Source organism: Haplochromis burtoni, unplaced genomic scaffold (assembly GCF_018398535.1).
Source record: "Haplochromis burtoni strain Fernald_Lab_line unplaced genomic scaffold, NCSU_Asbu1 Contig_145, whole genome shotgun sequence".
In the NCBI taxonomy this organism is placed as follows: domain Eukaryota; kingdom Metazoa; phylum Chordata; class Actinopteri; order Cichliformes; family Cichlidae; genus Haplochromis; species Haplochromis burtoni.
In genome coordinates this window covers 1,057,326-1,079,426 of record NW_024582506.1, presented here as the reverse complement: position 1 = coordinate 1,079,426, position 22,101 = coordinate 1,057,326, and the positions used below count along the sequence as shown (strand labels likewise).

At 40.7% G+C, this 22,101-nt stretch overlaps 1 protein-coding gene across 10 annotated transcripts in view; it reads right to left on the bottom strand.

Moving 5' to 3' along the window:
- Positions 1-22,101, bottom strand: part of LOC102304991 (adaptor related protein complex 3 subunit beta 2) — a 59,484-nt gene that overhangs the window by 4,091 nt on the left and 33,292 nt on the right. For 3 of the 10 annotated variants that reach the window (XM_042224646.1, XM_042224641.1, XM_042224643.1), the window contains exons 16-27: positions 21,306-21,492; positions 19,668-19,798; positions 15,406-15,444; positions 14,560-14,674; positions 11,920-12,097; positions 11,613-11,778; positions 11,104-11,191; positions 10,455-10,564; positions 10,101-10,329; positions 9,054-9,138; positions 4,348-4,445; positions 1,085-1,223 (exon numbers count right to left, since the gene is read on the bottom strand). In XM_042224646.1, the coding sequence (XP_042080580.1) occupies positions 1,085-1,223; positions 4,348-4,445; positions 9,054-9,138; positions 10,101-10,329; positions 10,455-10,564; positions 11,104-11,191; positions 11,613-11,778; positions 11,920-12,097; positions 14,560-14,674; positions 15,406-15,444; positions 19,668-19,798; positions 21,306-21,492 (1,565 nt within the window). The remainder of the gene's footprint in view (positions 1-1,084; positions 1,224-4,347; positions 4,446-9,053; positions 9,139-10,100; positions 10,330-10,454; positions 10,565-11,103; positions 11,192-11,612; positions 11,779-11,919; positions 12,098-14,559; positions 14,675-15,405; positions 15,445-19,667; positions 19,799-21,305; positions 21,493-22,101) is intronic. The other 7 variants (XM_042224647.1, XM_005931696.3, XM_042224644.1 and 4 more) reach the window with 3 other exon arrangements.

Genomic DNA, 22,101 nt, shown 5'->3' with positions numbered 1-22,101 from the left:
AAACGCAAAGCAGGAGATGAAGCATCGCTGAATATGTTTCCAAACCAACTTCATTCTAAGCCAAAGACTAGAAAATATGGTGAAGCATATCTGCCCTTTGGTTTCACCTGCACAAGTGCAAAGGTAGGTCTCCCCTGCTTAATTGCTTTTCCTGATCCTGCCACGATTTGTTCCCCCGGTTCAAATCCCGGACAAACAGTATCCCACAGTTGTTTATTTATCCTCCTTGAGGAGCCCATTTTGCACAGAGAGGCATTTTTTGAAAAATGTATTGATAGCAATGTTGAATATTATTACACAGGAAAAAAACAACTACATGTAAAATAAAATACAACATGACGCCTCTGCCTTTCTAAATAGAGGGACAGTACCTGCGCGTGTATGTGTAAGCGTGTAAATACTGCAGATAGTGACAAAATACTGTTAATCTGACTATCTGCCGTTCTGCAATTCACCTCATGTAAACAATAACGTGGCACACAGCGTGACGTGAAAAAAGGCACATACCTTTGAGGTTGCGTGAGGTACTCTGTATTCCTCGTCCACACGTAAACGCAAAAAAGGAGTTTTAAAAAAATCTCCGTTTTCGGTGATTCCAAACGCCGTTTACGTGTGGACGAAACAGCTGCCTTTTCAAAAATACCCGTGCAGGCGTGGACGCAGGCGTAAAAGAGTTAGTAGTTTATTTTATTGCTACCTGTAATATATTGCAGATTACTTGTATTTGCTTAATTGTTTACTAAATGTTTGAGGTGTGAAATAAACCGCAGTGGAGCAAAATATGGGTGTGTGTGGTTGGAGGATGTGTGCGTGCGTGTGAGTGTGTGTGTGCATTTTTCTTGTAAAACAAAGGGGGGCCCAGCAAAAAAAGTTTGGGAACCACTGCTTTAGTGGATTTTTAAAATCTGCGTAAAATACGTGAAGCCACACTTTTAAGGTGATTTTTTAAGCTGATCTTGGCAAAGATCTTGTTCCCTAATGATTCCGTGTCCTTCGCAGAAGACAAACACCACCCCGAGCGCTATTTGCATTAAAAGGTGGCTCAGATAACAAGACGTGTTTGCTCAGGAGTGATTTTTCTCACCTGCACTCTTTATCTGACCCACAGGGCACTCTGCTGAGGTTGGCAGCGGTGGTCACTCTCTGGACGATGGCGTGTTCGTTTCGGCACTTGACGTCCAAAGTTAGTTTCTCTGTGATCTCGTTCATGCCCATCAGCTGACCTGTGGAGGTTGTAGGAGCAGAGCACTGGTCAGACAGGAATCCTCTCCCTCCCAGCAGCAAAACAAGCAAAGCAGTTAATAATCTTAATAATAATAGTAGTAATAATAATAATAATAATAATAATAATAATAATAAGAAGAAGACAACATGTACAGTAACAGAGTTCATTTTTTAACCATTGCTATTCTTTTTCAGGGTATCTCTGCTAGCTTCAGACATGTACAGTATTATATACATATACTGTACAATGCAGTGAACATTGCTAAAGTTCTCAGAGGGACTGATGTAATATTCAGTACATCAAGAACTGTAAATGCGACTAACACTTAACACGGGAATGTATTCATGCTTCCCACTGAACACAGGATTTTGTTGGTGAATTTACAGCACAAAAGAAGCAAATTTCTGACTGCTAACCAACTCGAGTCACCATTTTCCAGAGTATTTCCAAAGACAGAAATTCTGGTTGAAAGAGGTATTCAGTACTAATTTTCTCACTTGTGCGAAGATGGCTTGTAGAGAGCAACTGTTTGGTGATTTGCTGGTCAAAAGACGCCTGGATGTCCAGGTTAAAACTAGTATTTCAGTATTATATATCAATACTGCTCTGATGCAAAACAAGTCCTAAAATCGCTGCAATAATAAGTCAAGTGACAGAAAACTTAAATTCAGAAAATTTAGCTAAAACAGACTGCAGTCCGTTCGTAGTGTTAGTGTCTATGCATGCTTCATTTGAACTTTTTTATAACACCAACCCAAATTTAATAAAATCGTAGCTCCTTGCCAAGAGGTTGTGCAGTAAGTTGTGTGAGGGAGCACAAAAAAAACAAAATAGGGGAAAAAAATAAAAATTGCACAAAATGTTGTGGGTCCCACAGAAAACCAGTCAAACGTTTACTTTAACTGCTCCCCACAAACAGAAATTGATGTTTTCTCTATTACACTTACAGGTAGATATAAAGTGTTTCCACAGCAGGAACTTTTTGTAGTATTTAAGAACTAAACCTGCATAAGGATTGTTTCAAGTCACAGCACAGGCATTATAAAACAGATATTTAAGGAACAACCACAAAGTCCCTCCCCCTAACTGAGAATGGTTCCCATTTTTATTACAACTGTCACCACCAGGGGGCAGTGTTATACCAGTGAGTGTGGTGAAATGTTTTTGGATGTGTGCTGCTCTCTCAAACTTTAGCTACTTTTGGCCTTTTTCTCAAGGGGTCACACAGATGGATCCACATGCTTGATCTCTCATGTATACGAGTGAATATACTGAACAGTGTATAGAATCAGACTGCCAATGTAAATAAAATGCAAGGAATGAAAGGTTACGTGGACTTATTGCGCCATCTTGTGGTATGACCTGGTATTACAGGAGAGTAGGTCCCGCACTAGTTCAGCTTTGACTGATATCTCAACGCAACACTCAGATGTTTTGGACCTAAAGTCACAGCTAATCTGTTTCTTTAGATTAGGTCAATATCTTTGGCTCATTTTGAAAGGGTGTAAATCACTATTTAACAAACGTATTAACAATAGTTTGTTAAATAGGTTCCTTCAGTTCCCAGATCCTGATCTTAGTTCCTGGAACTGGTTAAAAAGGGGCTGAAGTTTTGTTTAAAAGTGACCAAAAGTCTGAACTAAATCAAATATTTGCTGATTTAAAAACTAGACCTCAATACGAATTAAAGACGTTATCATTTCCTCTTGAATGACTATAACCTGGTTTTAACTGAGATGTCAAGACCTCTTTTGACCTGCAAAACAAAACCCAGTGCCTGTTAGACCGATGCACTACAAGATGACCAACAGTTCAAACTCCCAGCATGGTTGGTGGTTATCAGAAAGCACATGATCGAGTGCTGCTGTGAGCCAGATGTATATGTGAAAGAGTGAATGAGGATCAGTGGATGAGCATTTCCAGCCATTCCTGGTGGAGCAGGAGAGTGTGAGCGGCAGGTTTGCAGGTGTCTGCAGCTACAGACCCGGAGATGCAGTTAAGTGTTGATTACCCAGGCAAGAAGGGAGGAGGGGGAGTCAGCACGAGGTGTTAAAGGAGGAGGGAGGAGGGGAATGGGAGGAGGGGGTGGTCTGTGTGAGGATGAGTTTGGCTATAGGAAAGGTGGCACACAGACAGCTGGGAACAACAAATCTATTAAAGCCAACTTACCTAGATTGTGTAATAGCTTCTCTATTGGGGAGAGTATGGAGAGGGAGGAACCGTGGATATGACACATGTTTAAAGAGTCACTGTGGGCTTGTTAGAGCTCAAAACTCGATCACTGTTAGGATGGAAAACGAACACCAGAAACCAGAAACATGCTGGGAACTGCTGTCTGCAGCTGCTCTACCATACACCGTCTAATGCAAACCTTTGGTTTGTATTGGTGGATTGAACGTAGCTGATGGACAAAAAACTGTTTCCTGCTCTGGAGGAAGGATGATGTGGAGACTCAGAAACATCAGGCAGTTACTTTGATGTTTACTGCATGTGGCAAATGACTTGCTCGCAATGTTATAAAAGAAAAACAAAACACACATTTGGAAAAGTGAAATATACTTTCTAATTAAAAGGTCCTCATTTCATCGTGTCACACTATATGATGCACATTATCAATGGGTGACTGAGCATCACTGCATGCTTTCCTCTCTGTGTAACTGTTAAAGATCAAAGTGCAGATATCAATGTCTTTGATCAGCAGCAATTTTTTCATTTGTATTTTCATTGATTGACTGTTCAAAAGTTGCAGCTATCAAATCAAGTCAAACCTGAAGTTTCATGTATGTGCTAACTTTTTAACTTTAGATATTCAGCATGTGGTTCCCACATGACTTCAAACATTTAACCCCATCACAACAGTTATTCACAGTCTAATGAAATGAGCGCTATATTTGAACAGAATATATGAAGTGTATATTCAGAGTAGACTACTAACACTCAGGGACAAAACTTATGAGTTGCAGTGCTGCAGCATTAGCTGACTGGTTAACATGTTAACAAGCTCCCTGTTTGGACTATGCAACATTTAAAGATGTGTTGGTGTCAAAGCAGCAACTGAGAAAGTGGTTTAGGGTGGCAACATTCAGGACATCAGAAATATTTTGTGGCCTATTTTTACTCACCTTGTTCCTTTTTAAACTCGTTCTCTGTCAGGAAGACGGGCCTCATCAGCTCCCCGACAGGTGGCTGGATCGACACGAAGAATTTCCTGGTGTGAGTGCTGAAAAAGGAGGAACGGTAGTGTCAGGGATTTGTATTTCGTCTTTTGTTCTTAAACTTCAAAGTTTCCCAAACAGCCCTGACCCTGGTGGGATGACAGAAGTGGAATAAGATTTTTTTAATTATACAAGTAAAATATCTGATCTGACAGTCTGGCGGTAATTTTATGACTGTTTTCAAAACAACAGGAAACTGAAAAATGTCCATCAGTATTTCTCAAAGCTTCAGTAGGTGTCATCAATATGTTATGCAAAACCCCCAAAGATTCAAATCAGTAAAGATTAGTAAAGAGTCAATGCAAACTTTCAAAAGCTGCAACTATTAAAGCTTGTGTCCGATAACAGCAATACTTTGGCGAGTTGTTGAGCTTTTTAGTCAGTTAAGCTAGGGTGACCATATTTTGATGTCCAAAAAAGAGGACACTTGGCTCAGTCATGAAGAACTTGCTTAAAGAAACATATTTAAACGATGCCTTCTCTGTGCGGTTAATGAATTGTGAAATAAAATCTGTCATATAGGACCTTACAAGTCAACAAGTGCAAAGAAAATAACTTAAAAACCTCTGGAATTAAATAATGGTACAGAAATAATGCCTCATGTGCGTAAGAAAAATTACCAGTACTGGGTCGGTACGAGGGAAATTTCTTTTGCAGTTCGTCTGAAAAGATTCACTTGCGTTTTGGGATCTTTTAAACATCATTAGGCGCGTTCCTGCGCGCTGTCTGTCCCTTCTGTGAGCGCAGAAAAACTTACAAGTGCTCACAAAGCAGCAGTTCGGGGATGACTTCAAACACATGGGTCCTCTGTCGGAATGTAGGAAAACCCGGACATTTTTATCAATCTCGAAAATCCCCCCGGACGTTGTGTCAAGCCAGCCTCCAATTCGAGACTTGCAGTCAAGCCAGCCTCGAGTTTGTTTTCTGCTCCCTGTGTATTCAAAGTATTACGGGAAGGGAAACCGGATTTCAAAATAAAAGCCAACTTCGAGTGAATTAACAGATATGTTAAGAACATAGTAACATATAATATAGGCTTGTTCACAAACTCTAATGTTAGATCTACATGACACAACCTTGCACCCTAATAGCGCCCTGTTAATATCAAGGCCATCTTATTTTGGATTTCAAAGTAAAAGCCCTGTGAATTTTCATTTTTGAACTACTCTTACAATGACTTCATAATGCTCTTAAAAGCAAAAGTGTTCTTTCCAAAGACTAGTTGCACTTTATATCAACACTATCCAACCACAGTGTTTTTCACAGTAATACCATGTCAATATCAAGTCAGTCTGATTTTGCCTTTCAAAGTAATGGCCCTTTGAAATTGCCCATATTTGACTTACTCTTCTAACGATTTCAAAATGCTCTAAAAAGAAAAATTCTTGTTTCCACAGGATAATTTTACTCTGTATTTACAGTATACAGCCCCCAGTGATACCATGTCAATATCAAGTCAGTCTGATTTCACTTTCCAAAGTAATGGCCCATTGAAATTGCCCATTGATGGGCAAAATCAGACTGACTCAGTCTGATTTTGCCTTTCAAATTCATGGCACGTTGAAATTGCCCATATAAGACCTACCTTTCTGTGATTTTGTAATGCTCTAAAAAAGGAAAATGTCTGTTTCCACAGGATAATTCCACTTTAGATCAACAGTATACAACCCCACAGTGATACCATATTAATTTCAAGTCAGTCTGATTTTGCTTTCCAAAGTAAAAGCCTTTTCAAATTGCCCATATCTGACTTACTCTTGGAACGATTTCAAAATGCTCTAAAATGGAAAATTGCTGTTTCCACAGGATAATTCCACTTTAGATTGACAGTGTACACTATCACGGGGATACCAAGTCAATTTCAAGTCGCCTTGATTTTGCCTTTCAAAGTAATGGCCCGTTGAAATTGCCCATATATGAGCCACTCTTTCACTGACTTCAGAATCCCCTTAAAAGCAAAGTTGCTGTTTCCATAAGATCATTTCACTCTACATTGACAGTATACAACCCCACAGTTTTATCACGTCAATATCTTGATTATAATTGTTTATGAGGTACTTTTTATAACTAAACGCGGATGCTGTTAACAGGACAATTACTGTTTCCATTAAGTAATTGGAGTCCACACAACCTCTACAGTGGAAACATCTCAATCTCAAATCAATCCCATTTTGCATTTCAGAGTAAAAGCCCTTTGACTTTGTTTATAGGAGCTTCTCTTTCCATAACTTCAGAATGGCATTAAATGGAAAGTTCCAGCTTCCACCCATTAATTCCAGTTCATGCCAACACATATCATAACATATAATCTAACAGTGGAGTCGGGAAAGGTTTTATAAAACACCAGAGGTGCCAGACATTCCTTACGAACAAAAATAATAATAACAATAATTTTTCTGATCACAGAGAAAAATTCCTAGCTCATCTGCTATTTGTATGAGAATTGAAAAGCCTGCAGATAATTTTCTGAATCCAGTTGCTCAAGGCAAGAAAAGGTCCCAGTCTTTAGATTCCTGCCCATTCCTGAAACACGTTACAATGGCAGTGTCATCTGAGTATTTCTGGATTTGGCAAGACTCAAGATATATATTTGAAGTCTGCTGTATACAATATGAAAAGAAGTGGAGCCAAGACAATCCCTCTCCCCAACCTGACAAAGTTGTGTTGTTTCTGTCAAACCAGCTCTGTTTTCTCTATATTTAAATTTCAACTTTGTGATCATATGCACTAGAGCTGATTTAATAGCTAAAAATTTTACTTTACTGTGTGCTTGGTTAGCACTGTTGCCTCATAGCAAGAAGGTCCTGAGTTCATTTCCACCATCAGGCCGGGGTCTTTCTGTGTGAAGTTTGCATGTTCTCCCTGTGTTTTCGTGGGTTCCCTCTGGGTACTCCAGCTTCCTCCCACAGTCCAAAGACATGCAGTTTGAGGGGATAGGTTAATTGATTAATCCAAATTGCCCATAGGTGTGAATGCGGGAGTGAATGTGAGCGCAAATGGTTGTCTGTTTCTGTGTGTTAGCCCTGCGACAGACTGGCGACCTGTCCAGGGTGTACCCTGCCTCTCCCCCTATGTACCCTGCCTCTCCCTGGGATATGCTCCAGCACCCCCTACGACCCTGGATAGGATAAGTGGAAGTGAATGGATGAATGAAGCTAACGGATTCTACAGTATTTATGAAAGTCTTCAGTTGCAGAAATTAATAATAGACTTCTTTTTAAGGACTTTTTCAACATTTTCATTTTATACGTGTTTCCCTGAAGCAGTATTGTTTAGAAACACTAGAGATTGTAGCTTTTATGTATTTATCTATGACGCCAGATTACACGAATCAATTAGCTAAACTAAAATCATAATGCCATGGTGACCTGTAATATTTGGCTTCAAAATTTAAACATAACACAATTACCAAAGGCCTTCGAAACATGGTGTCTAACCAGATACTTGCTGAGAACAACATTGCCTTGGCCCTGGTGTGGGTCAGTAGATGTTTTAAATTGCAGTCTCAGATATATGAGAATTTGGCTCCCTGGCACTTTCATCTCGCATGATGGCATTTGGTTGATAGTTCTTAAACTGTGATGGTGTTGACTTCATCAATATAGGAGCCAGACAAAATAAACAGCATTTTTCCATTTTAGAGCTTTCTGAAGTCATTGAAAACGCACACCGATATATGGTCAATTTGAAAGGCCCATTATTTTGAAAGGCAAAATAAGAATGATTGATATTGACATGGTATCACTATGGGGTTGTATACACTCAATATAGACTGCAACTAGTCTGTGGAAACATGAGTTTTCCATTCTGAATTAATTAAAAGAGTAGTTCAAAAATAAACATTCAGAGGGCTTTTACTTTGAAATCCAAAAGGAGATGGCTTTAATATTGGCATGTTGCTACTAGAATACTGGGGTATGTCATTTGTATCCAACATTAGAGTGTGCAAACAAGACTAATTGATATTTGTGAATGTGCTCTTAATTTACTGGAAGTCGGCCTTCATTTTGAAATCATGCTTCAGGAGCTTTTATTTTGAAATCAGGTTTCCACGTCTTTTGCCATAATACTCAGAATACACAGGGAACGTAAAACAAAGTGGAGGCTGGCTTGACACCAGTAAAAGTGGACGGTTGGTCACCCTAGTTAAGTGTTGATGCTAGCCTCAGATAGCTGCTTTTAACTGGTGTTAGTGAAACTTTCTTTGAAGCAGATCCAAGTGTTGGGCTTGGACCGGAGCCGGTCTTATATACTTATTAATGAAAAGCACATCAGTTTGTTGGAAGACATAATTGCACAATAATCTGTGTATATTTATAAGTACAACAATTTTTTTCCCATTAACCTCAAAAATGACTGCCTGTAGCTTTATAGAAATTCAGAAACCACTGGAGTGTTTTCTCTGATATTATTAAATGTGAACTGAATCGAATCAAGAGTTTTTCCAAATAATTAACTAACTTCCTGTCTGTATATCAACGTATCAGTGGCTTAGCAGACTAACTGCTGCAGCGCAAATGCAAATCTAGCAAATCCCAAAAATGAAGCAGACCGGCAACCAGAAGCAGGACTGCACAGGAGGTCTACCCTCTGTAATCAAGAGTCCGTCTCACCACAGCTGGAAGTTTGCTGCTTGCGTTGAATCACAGAAATCGATGCCCATCACAGCTGTGGCCGTCTCACCTGCCGGAAGTAGCTCTGTGGACATGGAGGAAAGAAAAAGCCTTTAGTGTTTCCACACAAAAAACAGGCACAACTCTTAAAAGTCACATGAAAAACCGAGACAAAGATTAGGATGTGAATGTTCATACTGAAACATCTGAGACGTCCTTGTACAAAAAGTGTCCTCTAAGAAGAAAACTGAGATGGAGGCGCTGCTGACAACTTCAAAACTGCCACACTTTGTTTTTCTCTAAGTCAAGTCAACCCTGATGGACATGTTAAAATGCCCAACTCGAGTGATGAAGGCAACATTATTTACAGACTGGGTTTTATTAAGGTTTAAATTTAAGGGCACATAACTCGTGGCATGTGTGCCGGCTGTAGCTGTAGCTGATGTCAGGCCTCAGGTAGGGACGTTCAAGTCACTGAACTGTAACCACTGCGCCCATATTTATGGTGTTTTGCAGCTTTTTGATAGAATTACATGAGTAATATTATTGGTTACTGAGTGGCAGAGCTAGTTCAAGACATTTTGGTGAACAAAGTTCCAGTGTTTTATCAGTTTGTGGCTTAACACTAATTATCAGGATACTGGTGTCTATGTGGTTGCCCGTGTACAGGTCATAGAGGCAGCTTGCAACCTGTTGCCGTTAGGTGAAAGGACAGAAATCCATCAAACTTGTATTTCATGTTGATAATAAGTTTAATGGAGGAATTTAAATGTGCTGATATGTATATTTTAATATGTAGCAGGCTGATGGTCCCCTTCTTGTCTATGAACAAACTTAAATTAGAATTTTCAACTTCATAGTCACAAAAATTCAGCATCTTATTTACAGCTTTCCCTGAAGCAAAATTATTGTAATAGAAAAAACACCGACATCTGCAACAAGTACGTCTGTTTTATCTGGTGTAATGAACAGTGCAGTTTCCAAGCACTGCCAGCAGGGTTGTATTTCATATGCCCGTGCATGTACACAGTGGACAATCTTACACACCGATCTCTGGGAACTCCTTGACCCTCATCCCAGACTGGAGCTTCACATCCTCTATGTGCAGGTTCTTGGTGTCGGAAGAGGCGCTGTTGGTGAACTGCATCTGCACCGCCACCATGTTGGCGTCAGGGCTGAAAGGCTGCCGGCTGAAACAGTACTCCACCGACAGACCCTCACCCGTGATCCGGTGAAGCAGCTCGTAGCTCTTCAGCGCGCTGGAGGGAGCAATGGTCTGTAAAAAGACCCCTCTGGTTTGTCATCTGCTTTAGTTTCCCCCCCCCCCCTCTTCATTTTCATTTCATCGCTTCACTAACAGAGAATAAAGATGTCAACAAGCAAATAATATGAAACACTTACTGCTGGGGAGAGGACAGAGTCAGACAAAGACAGCCCCTCCAGGTCGGTCACGAGGCTGTTGGATAGGAAGGTGTTGACCGGTGTGACTTGTGGTGAGGGAGCAGGTTCAACTAAGAAAGAAAGAAACAAGACACGGATGATGTTCCCAAATTCAGACCAGTGTGCAGTCATCTAATGGATGTTTTTTCCTTTGGCATCTTTGTAGAATGTGAAGGGGTTTAGGTGTGAATTAGCATCTCCAAGTCTGGTTGAGAGTTTAAGTATCTTGGACGGTTTGTTTATGAATGAGGGGAGAGCATCGGTTTAATGGAAGCTCTACTTTCCTACCTATTCTGTGGACACATCTGTGGGTGGTGACCAAACCCTTGAGCTCAGTCATCTAAAAGGGGCTCAGATTATAGCTGCTGCTCCTCAAAAAGAGCTAATGAGATGGTTCAGGCATCTGAACTGCATCTAATTCAGAAGTGGTTTGTGCATTTTGAAATGGGATGAGATTCTCAGATGAAAGAGATGAAGACGGTTCTGGGAAGAGGTAGATGTGGACACCTCTGCTTAGACTGCTTTCCGTTCTAAAGAGAGTGCCATACATTTTCTACTGTCTGAGAAGAAAAGCTGGAAAGATCGAGAAAAAGAAACAAAAACAACTTACAATCATCAAGGTCGAGCAGAGACATTTCTTTCTTTTCTTTCTTGCTCTCTTTCTTGAGAGGCTTGGGAGGAGGTTTAGATTCAGCCGTCTGGAGAACAAAGAAAAACTGTCACGAATAGACGCTGTTCATGCTGCTGTATAGGAAAAGGGGCACAACTGTGCTCTCTTGTATTTTGAAATGCTAAGGTTATAAGAATTTTAGTGGCTTCTTAGATACAGGCTGTATCAAAAAGAATAATCTGGTTTAAAAGTGCTTTTATTCACCGCTAACGATAGAAACACACACCGATGGAAAGAGCGGATTCATTAGCTTCACATGGTTGGTGGTAGGTAGCATAACAACAGCAGGGGCTGTGTGAAACCTTATATTCAGTCATGTACTTCTATATTTATTGCAAGCTTCTATGTGCATTACTTAAAAAAGAAAACCCAGCCTTTTTAAATCTGATGATTGTTTTTGATGCACCCTGCTGCTGTGCACTTTCTCTGTAGTTAACCCTGGTTTGCACCTTTTTTTTCTTCTTGACCTCAGCCTCTGACTCCGAGTCTTCAGACTCTGACTGGCTGCTTTCAGACTCGCTTTCCTCATCTTCGTCAGATTCAGACTCTGACTCGCTCTTGCGCGGTTTACTCTTCCTCTGGTGCTTCCTCTCTTCTTCTTCGCTGCTCTGCTCACTGTCAAAGGAAACCAGAGGTCAAACTTCCCCCAAGGAGTCAAACTTTATTTTCTACAAACAAAGCGACCACCAATTCTAATAATAACATCCATAGTCCAGCAAATATGCCTGACATGGCATGCAGTGTAAAGCAGTCTACCTTTCGCTTTCTTGCACTGGCTTCTTTAGATCTTTCTTTTTTTTCTTCTTCTGTTCCTCTTCCTCCTCCTCTTCTTCTTCCTCAGACTCGGAGGCTTCCTTACTCTCTTCGCTCTCTGATCCCGACCCGCTCTCCTCGCTGCCACTGCTGCTTTCCGAGCCACTGGCAGAGTCTGACTCTGTGGAGGGAGAGGTCAGAGGTTAGAAAGGCTACACAGAGTAAGTGTGATCTGAAGGCTGTTGGTATTCACATCTTACACGGCGTCCTCTGACAAACAAAGCAGCTGGGACTGAGTGAGTCTGCGTGTTAAACTGTTTTACCATCAAAAAGAGTCGAGCTCATCAAAACCAGAGAGGAGATCAAACTTTTATTATCCTTTGTATTATTGATGCCTCAGACACTTTTTTCCTCCAGAGGCGAGGAAAAAGAAAAAAAGATAAAGCAGAACTTTTAACTGACATTCTCAGATTTTCTTTCAGCGTGAAGCTGAGGCAGACACATCAGAAACAACTAAAGACAGAGGTGTTTTATGCTACACCCGCACTCACAAAACTGCATATTGTCTATAATATTATTGTAGCCGATGATAGTTTCTGCAGCAGTAATAGTGAGGAATATTGATAATCTTCTTAAAAGAAGATTATCAATTAAAGATAACTGATCAGATGGAATCAGACATTTAGGGCTTTACTTTCTGTTTAATGTGAAATACTGTTGAGGCCAACAGATATTCAAAAGCTAGTAACAGTACCGATGTTTCAGTCAGTACTGCTAAAAGTAAGAATAATATGAAGCTCTTAAAAGAATATAAAACTATATTCAGAGTACAGGGATAATATCCAAATTAGCACTTCATACAGTAAAGGCCACAACGTATTTTGCAATTTCCCAAAAATAATAGGATGTAATTTTCAGTGCCTAAACTTGAAGCTTAATAACTCTTGAAGCAAATTTGTAAAATGTTTATTTGGGCTTTTTAGCCTTTATTTAAACAGGACGGGGGAGAAAAGATGGGAAGGCTGGGAGGAAGAGCAGGAGGACGACATGCAGCAACTGGTGATATACCTCACCCTATTTGTATTTTTAAGTGATTTTGGTGTACTTTAGACAATAAGAGACAAAATTATACTGGAAGTAATGAGGCTTTTCTATATTTCCCCATCTTAAGGTGTTATTAGAGTTATTTTAAGGTTGAGGGATGTATTCCTTAGTAGCTCTTCTTCCGCATCTCACGCTGTAATTAATGGGGAATATTTCTATGTACTGAAAATTCCACACTAAACTCAGAAAACATTTTGGAAAATTACACAGGCAGCATTATAAACTGCTACCTAGTGTCTTATTTTACTCATATGATTCAAATCTATTTTTTTAAATAACATTGTGGCTTTACTAATGTTCACAGAACTGCTTTTAAATGTTAAAATAAGATAATAATGCACTACATTAGGAAATCAGGATCAGCATAATTATACAGGCGTGCTTGTTGCTGTTAATGCACTTGCAGAATAAAGCAGGTGAAAACATTTGGATGAACAGATTTGTGCACTGGGAGTGAATGAGGTCCATGTATGAACAAGACAAGTTTTGTTTCTCTTCAGTTCTGCCTTGAGTCACCTCCAAATGTGGTCCTCAGATAATGATCCTCAATAAAAGCAGAATTGATTTGACTTTTGCTGCCTCACGATACATCATGAGGTCCTGAAACCTCACGAGAAGTCATGAGACAGCACCATATATACGCAGGTTAAAAGCAGCCGTTGACATTCTGAAATTCTTCATTACGTCTTTTCCATTTATGTCAGGATGTCACCACCCCTGGCATTGACCAGCTCTCCACACACACTCCTATATAAAAATCAGCAGCTGCTCCCTCACAAATTTTGCTGTCTGTCTCCACATCCTCATCATCACACACTCATTTGAATTTGCTGGAAAATCGCTGCACATCGACTTGTAACCATCAACCCTTGATTGGTCTCTGTGTTTAGTTTTATGCAACATATTTAAACAATAAATTCAAACTCCGTACTGATACTTTCATCTGGTAACATTCTATATTTTTTTCCATTGCCAGTAAATCAAAGTAGAAGACATTTCTTCTGTTCTTCTGGTAATACATTAAATGTGCATTAAACCCCCCGAGAAATAGTCTGCAGCCAATATTGTTATTGCTGTTGAAGTCTCTAGTTGTCTTAGGGCATTATGACCAATTTTAAAGATTTATACAGCTGGACTTGGACCTGAGTGCCACAAACAGGGTATGAAAGTTAGAAAGGATTGAGAGATGGACCTTATTTCTTTAGATTTTTATAGAATTGGTCAACAACACAAATCTCAAGGGCTTGCTGAAAGGGGGTGATATGATTATTAGGACTTATTCTGTGGGTCTTTACAATTTTATATTGTAAAGACCCACAGAATAAGTTGAGGTAACAGTTGTTGTGATTTGTAATAAAATTCAATTGATAATGAGGTTATTCTTTGAGACTGTCTCGTTTTACCAGCTCCTACCAAGATCATTCACACTGACTCAAAAGTCTCTCACACAAACACACACAAACACACACCCCTGTTGTGAGCACTACTTATTTAGTCAAAAAAATGACCATGCTATCAGTGCCAGCAGCCTAAAGTTACCACTGTCAGCAGACTCCGTAGGACCAGACTCTCCCTCTGAGTCGGTGTAGAACGGCTTTTCTACTTTCTTCTCCTTCCTCTTCTCACGGCTACTGCATTTGGTCCACTCAGGCACCTGGCATAAAACAAAACGGAAAAAGCGAGAGTACAAACAGTAAGCCTCCAGCCCCGCCTCAGAGAGAAAACCCTCAGACAGAAGCAGAAACGTGGGCAGATAGCATGGCCATGAGTGCCTCTGCCTGGGCGTGATGCAGCCAAAAGAAGCCAGCCATCGCTGCTGCAGATCTGCTCTCAGATCCCACAGCCAAGGAGCAAATTTACACCAATGCTTCAATGGAGCGAGTCGTTTACTTGTTTGCATTAGAGTTTTCTGTTTTTGCACACAAAGACGTTAGCACCAGGTGTTGCCTTCATGACCAGTTGCAGAAATGCGTTTCTTGTAATAATATAGGAGCAGTTCCATTAAGAGAAGTGATATCTTTGAGGAGCAGTAACTATCCTCCTACACTTAAAAAGAAAAGGCCATCTGCTTTTTCTGTGACCAAACTCATTAACCAGAGCCATCTGCTAATGAGCACGGACATCTCAGCCCCACTTAATACCCACAAGGAGCCTAATGCTGCGTGACGTGCCTGAGCACCGATCTGCCTGCTGAAAGAATCACTTCTTTAATGGTAGAGACTGAGGAACAGGGTGCTGTGTTTCAGGTAGCTTTGGCTGAGCTAAGCACAGAACAGCGACTACTATATGCGGGAGGGAGGCGTTCAGTTTAAAAGCACTTGGGTTTTTGCGGCTATATGGGTTGAGGCTCAAGAACGTGTGGCTGTTTGCCGCTAACTGACTCACACTTGTTAATGTTGTGACTCTTTCAAGCAGCGTAAAAACCTGGCAGACGTAGGGGAAAAAAAAGATTGGGATGGAGATGAGGAAAAAAGAAGGAAGAGGTTTCTTTCAGAATAAAAGTCAGGAGAGCAAGAGAAACAGGCACAGGAAGGTTTCAGGGGCTAAAAAATAAGAATGTGTGAGAACAGTTTTGGATATCACAGAGACAAAATAATAAGAATAATCCTAAATTTAATTACATGATAACTTTTAAACACAGTATTTGATAAAAGTAATCAAAAGGACAACTTCTGTTGGTAAAAAATCAACATACTCCAATATAACTACTGGATATACCTTAATACGTACTCATACTGTCAAATTAAAAGTCAACATTAGCATTCACTACTTCACCAATACATCAAAAAAAAAATACATGAAATGCACTTAGTCTTCACCAGCAACAAAGTATGATATGCTAGCATGGGTGAGATGGGCAGAATGAAGAGCAGCACAGGTGGAGCAGCAGCGGGGTAGAGGAAGAAATCTGAGAACAAATCACATCAATCAAAAAGAAAAAAAAAAAATCACGTGACAACATTTGTGACGTGATCAGCAAGCGAGTCACAAACTTCATGAAGAAAACCAAGCAGATGGACGGGAGGAGACCTGGAGGAGTCCCCGTCAGCAGGTCAAAATCTTTTGTTTTGCTTTAAGCTCTCACAAGGCTTCTGTTCTATGTTGGCGTCACTAAAAAGTGCACCTGAGTGAAAGAGAAGCAATAAAATAAACAGATCTGTTCCTTAGTAGTGTAGATGTTTTTAACATTTAGAAACTTAAAAAAAGGTTTTAGCTAACCCCAAAGCAAAACACCCTTCATCCTTCCACTACTGTACTATCTTCACGTGTCACATGACCACTCCTACGATGTCTATTTTCTATAGACTATGGAAGCTCCCCGAGCTTCTACAATGTAGCATAATGTTCATTTCAGTAATCTACCCTGTCTAAATGTTGGCTGCTTATCAAAAGGCACTGAGGCAGAACTAGCCTGGCATTGAGCATCAGCACTTCTGCTTTCTAAAGCAAAGCCTGGAAAAAGTCTTTGAGAATGAATAACTTTCTGTCAGAGGATTAACGTCTACAGCTCTGCTCTCACAATATACCTTCCTGCCAAATATTAATCTTTTCCAGTTCTTGTAGATCCTTTAATTTCACTCCTGCCACTAAATTACTGCTTCAAACTCGTTTTAGGGCAGTGTTTGGACAAATGAACAAAAATCTCATGTGCAGGAGGCACTCATCAGGTGGGTATGGACAGCATGCACCTGTAAGCTTCACAGGTACATGTTTTCCAAGCTGGCAGGTGGAGAGGTTTAAGATAAGAACATGAAGATTTTTTCTCATGAAACTCGCTATATATTTAAAATTTTCAGCCAATATGAAAGAGAAGTCCCAAAACTGCTGATAAAGACAGTGTGATATGTTTGGAAGCCCCTGTTGGAGCTTAATGATTAAGTAAATCTTGAGACTAGAAGATTTTTTCCTGAGATTAAGAATTGATTTTGACTGGTCTCATTTACAAATTAGAATCAGCTTTGTTTATAAAATTAAAGAAACTTCGATCCCACTGCTTATTACTAAACAATTTATTGGACCCCTTAAAGCTGAACTCTGTCTGCTTGAAACAAACACAGTGGTCAGTCTTACTTCGTGTGAACTGACAGAGGATTTATTTCTATGATGTCACCTAAATGGTAAATGGCCTGTATTTGTATAGCGCTTTACTAGTCCCTAAGGACCCCAAAGCGCTTTACACATCCAGTCATCCACCCATTCACACACTGTGATCATTGTGTGATATGAAATGTGTAAATCATTTTGTATAAATGCCAACATCAGCAGTTTAGACGTTAACTGACAGGCAGGGAAGAAACAGAGAGAGCAGTCATCAACGCAAACACCACTGCATTTCCAAACTCAAAGGGAGGGGCACCTCTCGCCAGTCTCCTAGTAAGCCGATCCGCCCCTCTCCGGTGGTTATGACCTCCTCTGTCTGTGGAGGACCGTATAGCAGAGGGAGAGTCTGTCAGAGAGGCTGAGGCTTCAGAAGATTCACTGACCCTCCCAGCTTTAACAGCCACAACGTGAGTGGATGCAATGCGAGATTTTCAGAATAACCCAGAGAGGTTTTTCCAGCAGCTGAACTTCAGAGGACAGTACTGAGTGTTTTACAGCTCTGCTTGTTTTTGCTCTTTAACTACAAATGATGTATAATAATGATTTGAAAGGCACACTATAGCTTTTCGGTCTGATTTCTTCCCTCAGCACTCCCTATGTTCTGAAATTTGTGAAATTTAGCTTTGCTGCTGATTACAACTGCATTTTAGCCACGAGATATCAAGAGGGGAATTAAACGAGTCTGACTGGATATAAAAACACACACCTAACTGAACCTAATCAGTATTAATAAGCTTAAATATACTCTTAAAACAAGGAAAACTGGCAGATCCCAGCTTTTGGAAGGCTGGCCACAAGTATTGTATGGAAAAAAATAACTTGTTGACTAATTTGCATGCATTTATATCTTCGTGTAACAGCTCATAAATCACTCTAGTAATCTACTGCTCATAACCTTTTTTTTGCTTTAGTGATTCCTTAATTTTTACACTTACAGAGTGCTAGTTTAGCCCACTGGTTGAGTGGGTGACGATATGCAATGCAGCAGAAACGCAGTGGTTTTAGTCCAATATCAAATAAAGGCAAAAATGGCCCCCCTGAAATTTTTTTTCATTTTTTCTTCTTTTTCTTCTTTTGTACATTTGCACATTGATAACTATATATAGATATTTACGAATTTGACAGGTTCAAGCAAAGGCAAGTGATGAGCCTGTTGCACCCGCCGTTCTCGCCCTGGCAAAGCTGTCATTTCAGCTGGTCGTGCACGGCTCCGTGTTTGTAACCTCGTGCAGGTGTCACGGCCGGTGCGACTCAGTTTGTGTATAAAAACACAGACGCTGAGAGATTCCCAGATCACTCAGAGGGAGAAAACTAGCCGAGCAGCAATGAAACTGTGAGAAATATGACGCAAACTGGAAAAGCAGAGAATTCTCCTTCAAAGTAAAAAATTGTGCCTTACTGCTGTGACCAGCACATTTCAAAAGACTCAGCTTTTACCTTGAAGGCAAACAGTCTCTGGTTCATGTTTCACTACCACCGTGCGAGTAAGTCCTCCACAGACTAAGCAAACATTCAGCAATCTGCACACGTATTTTTCCTTAGTCACAGCTGCATTACCACACGATAAAAAGCCATCCTGATGACAAAACAACAATTTTCTAAAAGTAAAGATCCACTTGGGAAAACACTGATGTGTTTAACCGGCTAAACTGTACAAACATCATGGTCAAGAACATGAAAGGCGCCTGTAGCACCACATTGAAATGTGCTTCACACTTAAAGAGACACGACATGGATTACTGCGCTGTGTGTTAAAAAGCAACATTATTGTTACGAAACACATGTCACAACAAAATCAAGCCTTGAGGTCACTACTGAAATTTAAAGTTTTGTCTCCTTTTCTTCTTTTTTTAGATGGAGTAGTGAAAACACTCAAGTCTTGATTTCACGTTAATTTAACTGATGAACCGATGGCACATGGAGTGAATGGGATGGAGAAGAAGAGGAGGCTTTGGAGATTTGGGCTGACAGACTTTTGTGTTTTAAGTATTGACTAAACATTAATACTACTGTCAGCATGCTGCTGTTAAAATCTGTTCTCTTCTCTATCGCATGTGCTATTGGCTCAAACAGCTGTCAGGAAACATCTGGATGGGGCGAGTGAGCTGCTGCTGAACAGAAGCGAGTGCAGCAGAGAGGATGAGGTGGAGCTTCATGCCACTGACTGTTTCTATAATGATTCGGGTGTTCTCAAATTAGGCACTTTCTGTCTAACATGTTCTCTCATTAATATGAAAATAATCCTCTTTTCTCCTTTGTGACTCATTCTCCTCCATGGATGGGGAAGTTGTTAAGCAGCATCCATTTTGAAGTAGATGGAGACCAAAAAGGATGAGCTGTTAATGCTAATGAGCTGTAAGCAAATGAAAGATGACCAGTGAAAGAGGAATCAATGTTATATTGGAGTTAGTGTCAGGCTCTGGTGACTCTGTCCAACCCCTCTGAGGCACTGCTCTGGGGAAGGAGCAACTCTCGCTCCCCTCCATTCTTTGGGGCCCCCAGAGGGCCCCTGTGTCTCTGTGTGTTACTGTTCCCACTGCACGCACAGACTCCTTCACCTCCACGTTGCGCACGGAGGGGTCAGGGGCAGCTTCAGGCCAGTCAGGCAACTCCTGGTAGCCCCCAGCCTTGGCATTCAACAGGTGGGAGAGTGAACCCAACTGGAAGTGGTCTCGATCTGCAAAAAGAAGGAAAAACAATGCAAGCACACACAGAGATCAGTGCAACAGAAAGAGCAGAGTCACTCTTATCATAACACAGAATCACAAAGTTCTGAGAAAGAACTTCAACAGCTTTGAATTTAGTTAAGCTCCACTTCAAAGTCATCTCCTTGTGCACCTCTGGACCCAAATCCTTTTTTGACTACATGCATGTGAACTCAAACTGAAGAAAACATTAACTTGTGTGGACCACTTCCATTTACAGCCCAGAGACCAAACAGGAGTTATTAGTGGAATTCAATTCAATTCAGTTTTACTTATATAACACCAAATCACAACAACAGTCACCTCAAGGCACTTTATACTGTACAAAATTCAGACGGAAACCTCAACAGCTGGATGACACCCCGTGAGCAAGCAAAGGTGGGAAGGAAAAACTCCTTTTACAGGAAGATACCGCCGGCAGAACCAGGGACTGGTAGGGACGGCCATTTAGCCCGACAGGTTGAGGGAGAGGGGAGGGAGAAAGAACAAAGGACAAACAGCTAGAAGAGTGTCTAAGTGTTAACTGTGTCCTCCGTCCCAAAGTTGGAGGATCGCTGTTTCAAAGAAGAAGAGTGTGTATCACAGAGGGTACAAAGTGGCAAACAGGGAATTAAACCAAGGGAGAGTTCTGGAAATACAGACACCCTGGAAGTGATCCAGAGGAGCACAAGGAGATGACCTCAAAGAGGAAATCGGGATGAACTTTTAAAATCTCAAATCTCAAGACTTTGCTCTGTAATATGAGGATGAGTGGATTCTCCTGTCTTTGTTATGATTACTGTCAGGCTGCTGCCACGTGAAGATCAGAGAGCTGCAGGCAAAACCGCTGGATGTACTTTAGATGAATAAAAAGATGGACAGAATGTTCATGTGAAGAATAAAAATGCTCCCGGTGTAAGGACAGACTCACAGTTACAAAAAAGATGCGTGAATGCTCTGGATGACCTTTGGCTTTTGTAAAACTGTATCCTCAAACAGCTCTTGGACACATGGAAAAAAATCCCTCGTTCATTATTTCCAAGCTGTTTTGTAGATTTAAAATTGGAAGAAATTGAGATAATAATCCCTGGAAGCTTAAATCACAATACTTGTGGAAAAAAAGGATCTTATTTGTGTTGATATCTGACTGAGTTATGACTCTGAGAAGGATACGTTATATCTAATGCGGAGCCGCTGCTGCAGCTGCATCTGCTGGCTGTGTAGACCAAAACAGCCCATAACTTCCTCTTTCTTTCACTTTAGCTGTTTTTGCCTCAGGTGTCTCAACATACAGAGAGACACAGAGCAGCAGGAAATTATGGCTCAATTTTCTGTTTAATTGATTGTGACTGTCTCATTTTTGTTAAGGCGGTTCATGACTGATGGTAATTAAACGCTAATAACATTGCTCAAACTATTTCTGCCATTATAATTTTCAAACAGCCGCAATACAAGTTCACAAACTAGAAAACAAAACTTACTGTTGACTTGCTTCTGTACCTTTAAAAGGAGACTCAAGGACGGGTGCAGGTTTGAGGGCGAGGAACAGCTTTTTAGCATACTTGCTTAGGGCTCCACTCTTCTCGGTGGGCACGATGAGTTGGCGAATGAAGCGTGCCCGGTCGCGGATGTCGTAGTTCTGGTCGTATTTGGCCAAGTTGAGAACATACTGCGTCAGCAGTTTAGTCTGAGGGGTGAAGGGACACGAAAGGAAGGTGGAAGAACAGTAAAACAACACCTTATCTACTGCGTTACGTGCATGTGCAGTGTGGGAGTGTATGTAGCTGTGGATTTGTTTGAGAGGGTCTAAGAGGATAGGACTACTGCATTAGTCTTGAGCCACCTCTCGTGTCGTAATATTTTATTAGAACATAAAAAAAAGATGTGACTCACTGAAATGTGCAAACATACATGGGAATACTGTATAAGGCAAAAACAAGAAGCTCGAAAGTCAGTATTTGGTATCACTATTCAAGAACAGTTCTCCTTGTTTCTTGAAGGACATTCAAAGCCCTTCTATGGATGTTGGCTGACCTTTGGTGCAGTTTTCTGTCACGATGCGCTCACACTGCTTCAGAAGTGCTGAGGCCCAAGCTCTAGGAAGGCCAATCCATAATTGACAATTACGAGGACACACCTGTGTGTTTTCTTATCCAGGTATGATTTTACTGTACAGGAAATGTGTTTGGTGTCCTGCTAAAAAGGACCTAAGCCATTGCAGGTCAGACAATCAGATGGTACTGCATGGTGGATCAAAGTTGACAGTCTTTTTCTGTATTCGTAATTCCATCAGTTT